The following is a 13,586-nucleotide window of genomic DNA, read 5'->3' as shown; positions in this document are numbered from 1 at the left end:
AATCTCTATATAACTCTGGAGATTCTTTGGGGAAACAATATTTTTTAGATGAAGGGAAAAACAAAATACTCCAATTTGGCAGACTGACATTGCACAGAAACAAAGAGAAGGCCTGCAGCTGACCGCCGTACGAGGCTCAAAACAGCAAACTTTATCCTTATCAAGAAGGCCAAAATCACTCAAAAATAAACGATACAATTTGTGCTGCATTTTCATCAGCAAATCAGTAGTAAATTCTACAGAGGTTGAGGTTCAGATGCAGGCTGGAACATGTCGGGGAGCGTCTCGAGCAGGTAGGTGAACAGCCCGCCCAGCAAGAAGATGAACACGAACGCGAGCACGATCTTGGTGATGTACGCTGCCATCGTCTCCTGGTCGCGAGGATTCTTCGCCGACTGCTTCGTGTCATCTCGTCTCTGCATGGCAACCGAAAATTTTATTCAGAGAGGAAATCGTTGCTCATTTTGTTCTTGATTTCCGAGAAGAAAAGAGGAGGAAAAAAATTTTCTGAACTTCTTGCATACCGTGTCGGACGCCGGCGTCTGGTAGTAACCCGGCGCGTCCTGCTCGGTGATGGTCTGCAGCTTCCATCCGTCGCCGTAGTCGGCGAGCGGCGCGGCGGGGCCGAAGCTGACGGGCTCCTCGCCGTCCTTCACGGCCTCGACGTGCAGCGCCGCCGGTGCGCCGGGGGCGAGCTTGCGGTTCACGGCGTGCAGCGCGTACCGCGCCGTCGTCCCGAACGCGAACCGCCGCACCTCGCCGGAGCTCCTGCACTTCACCTCCAAGAACTGCGAGCACACACACACACCACCCACATTGAGCCAATTTCCTTCTCCTCGTTCTCAAGATTGAGGACACTCTACCGTAGAAAAAAAGTAAGCAGGTTTACCGGCGGTGGAGGAGGGTCGCCGGCGCCGGCGCCGGAGGCTGCCTTCTCCGGCTCGTCGGGCTTCCGCTCCATCGCGCCGCCGCCTTCCGATTTCGCGATGGTCGCGGCAAGGCGGAGGAGGAGTTGTGGCCGACTGACTTTGGCCCGTGCGCGTGGAGCAGCAGCGAGGAAAAAAGCACGAAAGAATCCGCTACCGGGTTGACTTTTTCCTATCCGTTTCTGGTCCGGGCCGAATCGCTCAGAGATTTCGGCTCAATACCACGCGGGATCCACCGTGATTTCGGCCCAAGATTACGCGGAATCCACCGTGATTTCGGCCCAAGATCACGCGGAATCCACCATTTCGCGAGCACACGCGATGCGCACGCGCGAGGCGGAGACCAAACCAAACACCACCGTCGCGGCGCGTGCGTCTCACCAGTCGCGCGAGCGAGCCGCGTGACGCGGTGGTGGTGGGCACCAGCGATGGGCAAGGGCGGCGGCTGCATCCCGAGCAAGAGGCACCGCGCCGCCGCGGCGGCGGCAGCGCCAGCGTCGCACTCGCACCAGCGCGAGAGGACCTCGATCCCGGCGCCGGCGGCGGCGCCGCGGCCGGTGCGCATCTACGTCGTGTTCTACTCCATGTACGGGCACGTCCGGCTCCTGGCGCGGGCGGTGGCGCGCGGGGTGGGCTCCGTCCCGGGCGCGCGGGCGATCCTCTTCCGCGTCCCGGAGACGCTGCCCCCCGCCGTGCTCGCGCGGATGGAGGCCGACGACGGCGGCGGCGGCGGCGACGGCGAGGACGTCATCCCCGTCGTGGACCCCGACGGGCTCCCCGACGCCGACGGGTTCCTCTTCGGCTTCCCTGCCAGGTTCGGCGCCATGCCTGCGCAGATGCAGGCCTTCTTCGACTCCACCGTGCCGCTCTGCCGCCACCAGCGCCTCGCCGGCAAGCCAGCCGGCCTCTTCGTCAGCACCGGCACCCAGGCCGGCGGCCAAGAAACCACCGCGTAAGTATCCGCCGCCGCCGCCGCGAGATCGCATCCCTCTCGCATCAGATCATCTCACTCTGCTCCGTGAATCTCTCTGGCTGCATGCATGGATGAAGCTGGACGGCGATCACGCAGCTGGCGCACCACGGGATGCTGTTCGTGCCGATCGGGTACACCTTCGGGGAGGGGATGTTGGAGATGGGCGAGCTCCGCGGCGGGTCGCCGTACGGCGCGGGCGTCTTCTCCGGCGACGGCTCCAGGCCGCCGTCCGAGCTCGAGCTGGCCCTCGCCGAGCACCACGGCAAGTACATGGCCACACTTGTCAAGAAAATGGTGCACGGTGCCTCGTGATCCGAATGCTCTACCAAATATGGAATCTCTCGATCGAGAATCCTTGCAATTAGACTGAGATTTCAAGCCGATATCCTCCAGAAATTCAGTGGCATTGTGCGAATTGTGACCTGACTATCTTGCATTGCCCTGCCTGTTCTAGCATGATCAGACCCAAATGTGATATTGGGATTATGGAACAGAAAAGGATGCAGACGGTATGCATAATCTAGGTTTGTCTAAAAGAATTACAGAGGTCATCAATAAAGACATCAATAACTGAGAACGATAGTGAGAATTAGGCAGAGGTGACAATATATCACATACTAATGTATAGCAACTCAAAACTATGATCTCCAACTCCAAGTCAAAGAGGACTAACATTTCTAAAGCAGTAATATTTCCAGTTTTGGATGTGATAAATGTAAACTTGCAACTACACCAAGAACAAGGGGAAAAAATAACTCAGGTTCATCACTCTCATTTCATCATTGTGCACTCCTAAAGAGTTTTTAAAAAATCGCAGATTCTAGTTGTACAAAGAATATGTCCAGGAAAAAGGTCAGGGGTGTCTACATTTCTGCAGCCCCAACAAATCTAACATTGCCCAACCAACCCCATACAACAAATGTCTGCCCTACTTTTCTTTCCCCGAGGAACTATTCCTAATATATCTAAAGAAACACTCGTTTCCCATGAAACATATCTAATCTGAAAACAGTCTTACACAATGCAGCTTGTAAAATTAATAGCATCTCACTTAGCAGGGGTAGCATTTGTTTTATTTTGCATAGTACTTGCTTGGGGGTCTTCAGTTGTCTTGGATGAAGCACCGTCAATGGCAATGTTCCCCAAGTTCACAGCCATTGCATCTCTCTCTTCATTCTCAATCCTCTGTTTCTCTGAAACACCATCATCGGACGAATTCTGTGTCAGGTCTGATGGCCGTTTAGGCTGCCGGCGAAGGGGCCCGACATCAAGCCATGGATGTTGAAGCAGTTGAGCGGCTGAAGGACGCTTTTCAGGAACAAAATCAAGTATTGGAACAAGAAACTCTGCCATGCCATTTGCATCTATATCACTGAATTCATATTTCTCAACCAAAACCTTGTTGAGCGGCCAAAACCGCAAGCGCCGAATGTGCCTCAAATCCCCATAACGATTGAAGAACTCACGTGAATATCGACCACCCAAGGCAATCTAGGAAACAATGTCTTTGTATTTTATCTATAATTCAGAACAATTTACATGAAAGCTTACGAAGATGGAAAATTTGTTACCTTTCGAGGCATCATTCCTAATAGCTCCATCATCAGCGCGAGGTGATCCTGCTTCAAGCAAGAATTGATCAGAATAAACTTCCAATGGAAAGGGATGGCATTCTGTACTATAGGGAAGACAACTAGATTTCATATCTATCATTATGGTTTTGCTACTTGCCCATATCTATTTCACACAGCATCTCCAAACAATGGCAGGTGTTTAAGAATTATAAAAAGATTACTCAGAGAACTTTTCAATTAGTAATATTGCTAAATGAAAAGTTTGAATAAATTCAGCAGTTGATTTCCCACAAATATGAAGTGGTCAATCAACTAGGACAACTGAATAAAAGGTTTGAGCTTATAATGCAACTTGACAAAAAAAAGCAATTGGCATCATGCATTCATGTAGTCAATGATATGTTCCAATACCATATACCACAAACTTGAAATGTATTTATCAATCACATTCAGAATTCATTCAATCAAGATAACCATATGACATACCTGAAAAGAACTAGCTTAGACCAGTCCTTAACATTACCTTTCATCTGTTGCCGATCATTTTTAGAAGAAAACTGTGGCTTTTATCACATTGGTATGACTTAGTTTCATTCTCTCTTTTTTTCTCTCTTATAGACTACAAGTTATAGCTTCTGTAGAACACGTGATGTAGACGAGTACGTTCACAGATTTTCAAAATGATAAAATCACAATTATAATAGTAAAGTATGTATGCCAGAGACCATGCCAAACTGCCAATAACCGAAACTTCGTTTATTTCTTGAACAAAGCGAGTTTCTAATGCATAGGTGCATGTTATTCATGGTTAAAAGGAAAGTGTCAGACTCGAATAGCCAAGTACACTACAAATTGAATAAACACATGGCATAGCAAAGTTTTCTCCTGTCATCTTATGTGCTACAGTACTTCTTCCACGAGTAAGGAGGAAGAGAGGGTGCGTCGTGTAATTGTGTATGGTGGTGGTGGTTGGTTTGGTTTGGAGGCCTTGTCAGGTCTCATAACTAAGCATGAAAAGAAAATATACTATGTGTTCAAAATTATTGTGAAACAGTAAGCAAACATGAACAAGAAATGAGCTGTATCAGGCCGGTACCCCACAATGTTTTATGTATATCAACCTTACCATTGTCCAAACATGATCGCCTTCAAAACGAAATGTTCTTATTTACAATATTTAAAATTTGATTATCATTTTTTTTCTGGAATAATTGGTTAGATTCCTACCGAATCCCACAAATCTGAGTCAGAAGATGCATCGAAATGCTCAAGCTTTATTAAGAAATAATTTCTCCAAAACAATCTTTGTAGCTTTCATTTTATTTGCTTTTGGTTATGAGATCATGGCACAATTAGATGTTGACAAATATCAAATTTCAGAGTGATGTTCCTTTTAAGTATTGTCACAAAAGAAAACCTAGGTACATGCCAAACTGGAGTTTTGGGCTGTAGCCAGTAGATGTCATTTGGCTTGATCACTCAAATTTCTATTGTGATAGACTCCTATTTTTTTAAGCTAAAGTGTTGACAGGTGATAGTTTGAGTTAAGTTTTGTATAGATATGAAATGTCTTGGAAAGAAATAAATAGACATACCTCATCCCTGTCATAACTGTCACCACTGTGCGGATCAAATAGCACATCTCCTGTGGCAAGCTCAAAGCATATGCATGCAAAGGACCACAAGTCAGCAGATGTAGAATACTTGGATCCCAGTATCACCTCAGGGCATCTGTATTGCCTTGTTTGGATATCACTTGTAAACTGTTTGTATGTCCAACATGCATTTCCGAAGTCTACCAGTTTGCACTTCAGGTCAGCCTCCAATGCCATTTTTTTCCTGGTCCCTTTGCTACCCCGTCTACTCCCTTCACCTTCTTCTTTCTTGTCTCCATCCTGATTCGGACTACCCTCGTTTGCCGTACTCAAATTTCCCCTATCATCTGACCCATCCGTCTCCCCAGATGCAACAGTCCCACTTCCTTCTGAAGTTGCAGCGGCTGCACGCTTGGCTTTCCTCCGAATCTTCTTCTTTTGGTTCCTGGTGAGACCACCATTCACTGATGGTGCATGTGCCTTTGGAGGAGGATCATCAGTTCTTGCAGAAGGTGCCACCAGCGGCACACCTGATTTCCGGGGGTCCTTCGAGGGATCAATAGTGGATTCAAGCAATATATTCTCAGGCTTAAGGTCAGTGTGAATGATTGAAAGTGTGCGGTGGAGATAGTCAAGGCCAATGAGCACATGTCGGCATATCTCCTTAACCATGGGAAGTGGAATTCCATGGTAATCCGTGTACTTTATCAGGGTCAGCAAATTATCACCAAGAAACTCAAACACCATGCACACATGGTTCCCATTAGGCCCCGAGTGCTTGAAGTGGTCAAGAAGCTTAACGACGCACCGAGAGTCATCAGGATCACCATCGGCAATCTGCTTCAAGATCTTGATCTCATCCATGGCCGCCTCTGTGTAGTGCTGTGCACTCTTCTGCACCTTCAGCGCCACATATCTCTGCATATATATAACCAACAAATTCAGAAACACAAAGGGTATATAAGAACAGATACATTTCGTGTATGATGATGGTGGGATTAACGAATAAAACAGTACTCATTAACAACGAAATTAGCCATTATGATACCACCAAAGCAATAAAACGAACAGGTTGCGGGTACAAACGAAACCGCCCGCAATACACCAGATGATTAAAACGCATCCAGGTCGAGATTTCCCACAAATCATCACGAATCTAGGAAGGGAAAAGGGGGGAACGCCCATTCCACGAGGAAATTTAAGGGGGGGGGGGGGGGGCAAAAGGGATTCGAACGCACGGAGTGGCCGGTGTCCCAGGCGAGCCAGACGGTGGAGAAGTGGCCCCATCCGAGCTTGGACTGCACGACGTAGGCGCCCTGCTTGAACGAGTCCCCGACGCGGACGGCGTGGTACCCTCCCCGGCGGTAGTCCTCCGTGCCCTCGTCCTCCGACGTGTAGTCGCTGCTGCCGCCACCGTCGCCGTCGTCCCCCTCCGTCCCCGCCTCCGCCTCCATCTCCGCCTCCTCCGCCCGCCGCCTCGTCGCCCTTGCCTCCGCCATCGCCGGGGGATGCCCTAGATCTGAGCGCCGCGGGATGCGGTGGGCCGCGCGGATTAGGGTTTTGGGGCGGCGCCGCGCGGATTTTGGTGGTGGCGGAGGTGGAGAGGGTGGTGGTGGCGCTCGCCTTCCGCCGCTGCTGCTTCCCTCACCGCGGCTCGAGGGGGGTCAGTTTTATTATGGCAAAATTTATCGGTGGGGACGCAACTAATTTAATTACCATCTTAATAAATTTTACCAAACGACTTTTAAATTTGGGTTCGATTTTTATTTTTATTTTTTTGGGTGAGAGGACAGGCTAACTAAATATCCTCCGTGAATCTACACGCTTTGAGGGTACATTATAGTAATCATAGTAATAAAAAGCAAGTTTAATAGTATAGCTAACTACTAACTCTAAATCATGTATAATCAATTTAGTAGCCAATTTATATATAATAGTTACCTATAAACATATGCTACATTATTAATGCATGGTCCCACCTGTCATACAATCATTGTGTCTTGAAATCTATATTATAGCTGGCTATAAGTCTATAATCTAGTGCTCTTCTTTTCTCTATTGTCTCCTTAAAGTATGATTATAGTTGGTTTATAATCTACTATTTGTACATGCTCTGAATAAATAAAAAAGGCCAATTGTAAAATGGTCCCGTTCTTCTCATCATATTGTAATTCAAGATTTTGAGTATGGCTCTTAGTTCCTCCATTCAAAAATATTGCTACCTAGCACGTGATTGGATATTTCCTAGAACAATGAATCTGGACAAATTCAATCACGTGTTAGATAGTACTCCCTCCGTCCCAAATATAAGCATTTTTAGCTATGAATCTGGACAACTGTGTCTAGATTTATAGCTAAAAAGTTGTTATATTCTGAAACAGAGGTAGTAATATTTTAAAACGAAGGAAGTAGTTTATGATGGGATTTTCTCAGCATCATTTTTTTAATTCAATGACTTGTGCTGGTTTCATAACATTAACTGGTAACATGGTCTGCAATCAATGACTCGATATGTTGGGGGGAGGGGGGGTACGAGAATTTCCCATGGATTTGTGAGCGGTATAGATACATATACTAAAATTGTTAAAAGTTCATGCCAATATCATGTATTCAACAAAAATGCTGAAAAAATTTTGTAGGTTGTTTTGACTTTAATCAAAATCAAATTGTTTCAAATTTGATCAAGCTTATAAAAAAATAACATTTTCAACCCATACAAATATATTATGAAAATATATTCAATTACTAATTTAATAAAACTAATTTGGTATTTTAAACATTATTATATTTGTTTATAAATTTAGTGGAAAGCAGTTGTTAAAGAATGGGATAGTGCATTGGTGTAGTCGTGTTGTAACAATTATCTAATATATTAACCGTCATGTTAAAAATAATATCTTTTAGGAACGGAGGAAATATATGTTAAATATACTTAATTACTTTAGAACAAGACGTGAACATTTCAGATAAAAGCATAGCTTGCTGTCTACCAAGCTTTATTTTTGCAAGAAAGATAAATGTGTAGGACGCCTGCTACCTGGAAAAGCAAGTTCATGTTCAGGTTCATGCTCCCTGTCAAGTGCAAGGTCAATTCCAAGCATCAATAATTCCTTGAAAAATATAAACGCATCCACTATGACATGGACATGTTGGAGAGAAACAAGGGAACTGACCTACACTGATGAATAATCCTATGCAATTGAGACACATGAGGAATAGTGAAAATTGTTGGAATGTTGGGTCTACACTCTACACGGCCGCAACTTATATATTTGTCGCGTATAAACTTGTAACTCTATTTGCTTGACACGGTAAATCTCTTCACTGTTTTTTTTGCTTTGATTTTACAGAGATTTCAGCAACGAGCATATGAAAAATGCGGAAAATTAATTCACCATATCGCCTTGGAATATTCTAGAGAACAGGGAAGAGCAGGCTTGGCCATGTGAACTTGTCTAGAACTTCGATTTGGTTAATTAGAAGCTTTGTACGGCTCAAAAGAATCACTACCAGCAGTATAATATTAAGGGCATGTTGAGTTCCAAAACAAAATTTTTTACGCTGTCACATCGAATATTTGGACACATATATGAAATATTAAATGTAGAAAGAAAACCAATTACACAATTCGCCAGGAAATTGCGAGACGAATCTTTTAAGCCTAATTGTGCTATAATTTGACAATGTTGTGCTATAGTAAACATTTGCTAATGACGAATTAATTAGGTTTAATAAATTCGTCTCATAGTTTCTTGACAGAATCTGTAATTTGTTTTGTCATTAGACTACGTTTAATAATATAAATATGTATCTATATATCCGATGTGACATACGTGGACAAAATTTTTTGCCAACTAAACAGGCCCTAAGCAAACAATATTACAGACAAAAAGCACAAAAGATAGATAAAGTAATCAACTGCTTGTTTTAATTAATCATTTTTCTCCACTAAGTTGTTTTAATTAATCATTTTCCTCCACTAAGTCCCATCACATGCATGAGCTCGAATTCTGAATAAGAAAACAATGTCTCCAGAAACAATGTTGATTTTCTACAGTACTGTTTAGTGCAGTAGCAGGGACTGATGTATGGATCCGGACTCACATATCAGCCTATCAATAGTACTGCTGCAGATGATCTGCATCCCTCCAGAAAATGCTACTCTTGTACCCTTGCAAACAGTAGCACACACAGCAAGAAACTGTTATCTGCCCGCTTCTTTACAGCTCATTGTTTGGTTTTTGTTTATCAGTCAAACTAAAATTTAGATTTTAATTCCTACTTTATCGATAGAAACGACGCACTATCGAAACGACGCACTATCTAAAAATAGATTTTAAACTCAATTAAATATTGATTTTTATTTTTTATGATAGTTTATTTTTCAGCTATAAATATAAAAAAGTTTTATTTGTATTTTTTTACTTCGTTTATTTTTGTGCTGTTGTTTTCTGACGAAAATTAACGGGCAATGTGTCTGCTGCTCCCTCCCTGCGTCGCAGACTCGCAGTGCAGAGAGGCGAGAGCTGGACCAGCGGCAGCGCGGCGCATCAGCACTGCTGCCAAATCGGTGCGGCTGTGTGCGTATCCCTGAAAATTCAGTGCATTAGTAGGGGCTGAAAATTAGGTGACATTTATTATTATTATTTATTTATTTAGAGAATAATAATTTTTACCCGGTCTCTACATCTAATCGGATATAAACAACCTTTTTAAATTGAGAATTTAGCCCCTCGTAAAACCCAATCTGAAAATTAGGTGACATTGTGGTGTTTAGTAGCACAACCGCATATACTACCAGCTGCACACGTACGGATAATCAGTGGAAAACAAAGAGCAATCTGAGAGCAATTCATCTGTGTCGCGGGAGCAGCAGCAATGATGCTAGTAACCGTATAGTTTAGGGCCCATTTTGACCAAAGGATATTTGGAGAAACTTTAAAGGATTCTAATTCTAAGATAATTTTTCCTATGTGGAATGACCTAAATTATAGGAATTTTGGAAAAAAAAATCTACCATAGCTTAGGGCCTCTTTGATTTGTAGAAAAATTATAGGATCTTGAAGGATTTCAATCATATATGAAAATTTACTATGAAGACCTTTGAAATAAAAAAATGAACCATATCCTATTATTGAAAATTCCTATGTAATGGACAATCCTATAAAGAATTTGAAGAAAATTTTGCAAGAGCTTCAACTTTTTGAAAATTTTCTTTTGAGTCTATCTCTCTCATCCAATTCATGTGTTTTTAAATGGTATTTCCTGTATTTTTTCTACGTTTTGCAATCCTCTATTTTGTATTTCTATTTCTATTATAATTGAGTTTTTTATATTCTTTCGTTTTTTTTCATTTCTATGATTTAAAGGGTCCTCAAAACTCTTAGAAAAATTCCTTGTGTTATTCCCTCTTCAAATTCCTATACTAATTTCCTGTGAAACATCCAAACAACAAGATTGAGTAATTCCCGTGTTTTGACATTCTAATTCCTATATTCTTTTATTCTTGTATTTTTAAATCTTGCATACCAAAGGAGCCATTAGTCTAAATTCTTAGGCCTTGTTTGCAACAAAAGAAAAACAAGAGAGAAGGATTTAAGGATTTGAAAAAACATGAACCATGAAAATTCCTTTGAAAATCATATGAAATGAATCATTTCTTTAGGATTGGACGATATTTTAGGATTTTCAAAGAATTCAAATCCTTAGAATTTCTGTAGTGTCCTTTGGAATGAAGGAATGCAACTTTAAAAATCTTATAGACCTGGTTTTCTATATTCCATGTTTTATCTTTGAGAAGTTTATTCTCACCTCGTGGATTTCTTTTAACGTGTCTTTAATTCCTATAATTTTGTCGTGTTATGCAAACGACTACTATTTTATGCAGGAATTTTATAAGGCATGAGATTTTTATCCCCGTGTTTCAAAATCCTATGTTTTAAAGGAACCGGTAAGATTAGCAACGTAAATTTTGATCATAGGAAGTATAAGTACTGCCTCTGTCCCAAAAGAGTACAGTTTTGCATTGTTTATGTGCAATGTTTGATTGTTCGTCTTATTTGAGAAAAAAATATTATTGGTATTTTTATTGTTATTAGATAATAAAATATAAATTGTACTATATGTGACTATTTTTAATTAATTTTTTAAATAAAACAAACGATCAAACATTGGACATTAAAATCCATAACTGCACTTAAAATAAAATAAAATGAGATGTAGTAGTAAAGAATACCCTCCAATATCCTACCGAGATCACAATGTTCTTTTCTCATTTCGGTTCCGTTCGTTTGGGCTATTAGGGAATAACTAATTACTATCTCCGTCCCAAAATAAACACAGCCATGAGTTTCTATGCTAAACTTTGATCATCCGTCTTATTTAAAATTTTTTTATGATTAGTATTTTTATTGGTATTAGATTATAAAACATGAATAGTATTTTATGCGTGATTATTTTTTTTAGTTTTTTCAAAAAAAAAAAAATAAACAAGACGAACGATTAAAGTTGGACACAGAAACTTATGGCTGCACTTATTTTGGGATGGAGGGAGTAAGTTTTAATTAGTATAAACTTTAAAATTAATTATATTTGATATTTTAAAGCAACTATCACATATAATTTTTTTTGCACTTAAAAAGCGTGAGAACGGAAAAGGGATATTTTCGTCACATGTCAACCTCAAAACCCGAAGACACTGCTGACACACACAGGTACAGATAGAGAGAACTTGCAGTCTTTCAGATAAGGCTACACTGCCACTCGACCAATTCTTGCAAGAATTGGCCATGGCGTTCTGCACTCCTACTGCCACCACTCCTCCTCATGCCACTCCACCTCCTCTCACCACCTCATGGAAGCAGCTCGCCTTCTGCAACTCTTCCCGGCTAGCCGCCGCCGCCGCCGGCGGCGGCCAGAGGGCGCGGCCGGCCGGTGCAAGTGTTGAGGCGCGCGCATTGGCGCCGGCGTCGACGGCGGCAGACGCGGCGGCGGCTGCGGCGGCACCCGCCCCTCCCAACGTGGACTACCTGGCGGCGGAGTTCGCCGGCCACGGCGTCAGCTTCGAGGCCGTCGGCGGCAGCTGCGCCGTCAAGATGGAGCTGCGCAACGGCAGCGCCGCGCACGTGCTGCTCCCGGGCGGCCTCGTCACGTCCTACAAGCCGGCCATGTGGCACGGCGCCCCCACCGAGGTGATCCACACCACCGTCGCCGAGGGCCTCGGCGGCCGCGCCGTCATCCGCGGCGGCGTGTCGCTGGACCTCCGCTGCGGCGGCGCCGCCGGCGGAGGCGGTGACGGGATGCCGCCGTGGTCGCCGAGCGGCGCATGGTCGCTCCGCGACGTCAGGGGGAGCCCCACGGGCTCCATCGAGGTCGAGCTGGCCTCCGCCGCGCCGCCGGAGGCGAGCGGCGTCGAGGCGAGGTGCGTCGTGACGCTGCACCCGGAGGCGCTGGCGACGGAGTTCACGGCGAGGAACGCCGCCTCGCCGTCGCCGGTGGCTCTGTCCGCCGCGGTGTCCACCCACCTCCGCGTGAGCACGCCGGACGCCACCTACGCCGTGGGGCTCCAGGGCTCCGACTACCGCGCCATAGATCCCGTGCTCTCGGAGTTCGCCATCGTGCCCCCGGACTTCATGTCGCGGTCGTCGTCGGCGACGACGCTCGCGCGGCGCTGGGCCACCAAGGGGTTCGACGCGGTCCTCTCCGGCGGCGGCGGCGGCGGCGCGGGGGCGCAAGAGGCCGACGGCGAGGAGGACGACGACTACAAGCGGATGACCGAGGAGATGTGCCGCATCTACAGCCACGCCCCCCGCCAATTCACCATCATCGACAGGGTACGTACGTAAAACCAAAACCAAAATGGTGTTCGCAAAATGAGGATGAAAATTAAGGACAGATAAAACGAGAAAATTATCAGTGATTAATTGAATTTTGTTTATTATAAATTTGAAAAATAAATTTAGTTAATATTTTAAAGCAACTTTTATATAAGAAAGTTTTGCATGAAACGTATCATTTAGCGGTTTAAGAAATGTGTTAAGGAATACTGAGGTAGAAAGAAAATAATATTACTAAAAAAACACAAAAAATTCACACACGACAGCTCAATTTTCGTAATAAAAGTGAAATAAATTTCTCAAATTCGATCTGAACTTTTGATCAAATTCGTTTGATGGTGCAGGGGAGGAGGAACTCCATTTGCGTGCAGCGGAGAGGGTTCGAGGAGGTGTACGTGTTCAGCCCGGGGTCAAAGTACCAGTGGTACGGGAAGTACGCCTACGTGTGCGTGGGGCCCGCCATGCTGGAGCCCATCGTGCTGTCACCTGGGGCCACATGGTCAGGGGCTCAGTACCTGCGCAACCCAAACCTCTAGATAGACAAGACAAGACAGGCTAGCTGGCGACTCAATGCTGCTGGGGAACAAAACAATGGTCATTGTACATGTTGGCTCACAATAAGCAAGAAAAACATGTGAAACAATATATATATGTTTGCAAATGTGTTTCACTGATTACTGTGG

General features: G+C 44.4%; 3 protein-coding genes across 3 annotated transcripts; 2 read left to right on the top strand and 1 right to left on the bottom strand.

Moving 5' to 3' along the window:
* Nucleotides 1-66: 66 nt before the first annotated feature.
* On the bottom strand, nt 67-6,710 carry LOC4334107 (uncharacterized). Its single transcript, XM_015775101.3, has 6 exons — nt 6,307-6,710; nt 5,069-5,986; nt 3,471-3,518; nt 2,951-3,390; nt 525-768; nt 67-416 (listed from the first exon to the last, which is right to left on the bottom strand). Exons 1-6 carry the CDS (start codon nt 6,565-6,567, stop codon nt 237-239), a joined length of 2,091 nt encoding a protein of 696 aa, XP_015630587.2. The 5' UTR covers nt 6,568-6,710; the 3' UTR covers nt 67-236.
* LOC4334108 (probable NAD(P)H dehydrogenase (quinone) FQR1-like 1) lies at nt 1,299-2,476 on the top strand. Its single transcript, XM_015775104.3, has 2 exons — nt 1,299-1,878; nt 1,977-2,476. The coding sequence occupies exons 1-2, from the start codon at nt 1,355-1,357 to the stop codon at nt 2,209-2,211; spliced, it is 759 nt and encodes a 252-aa protein (XP_015630590.1). The 5' UTR covers nt 1,299-1,354; the 3' UTR covers nt 2,212-2,476.
* A 5,065-nt stretch (nt 6,711-11,775) lies between the features above and the next one.
* On the top strand, nt 11,776-13,580 carry LOC4334106 (protein NDH-DEPENDENT CYCLIC ELECTRON FLOW 5). The gene is made up of 2 exons (XM_015777056.3): nt 11,776-12,900; nt 13,248-13,580. Exons 1-2 carry the CDS (start codon nt 11,857-11,859, stop codon nt 13,437-13,439), a joined length of 1,236 nt encoding a protein of 411 aa, XP_015632542.1. The 5' UTR covers nt 11,776-11,856; the 3' UTR covers nt 13,440-13,580.
* The last annotated feature ends 6 nt before the right edge of the window (nt 13,581-13,586 follow it).

This window comes from Oryza sativa, chromosome 3, assembly GCF_034140825.1.
Source record: "Oryza sativa Japonica Group chromosome 3, ASM3414082v1".
NCBI classification, from domain to species: domain Eukaryota; kingdom Viridiplantae; phylum Streptophyta; class Magnoliopsida; order Poales; family Poaceae; genus Oryza; species Oryza sativa.
Note: the sequence above shows the minus strand (reverse complement) of the source record. Positions and strands in the feature narration are given on the sequence as shown.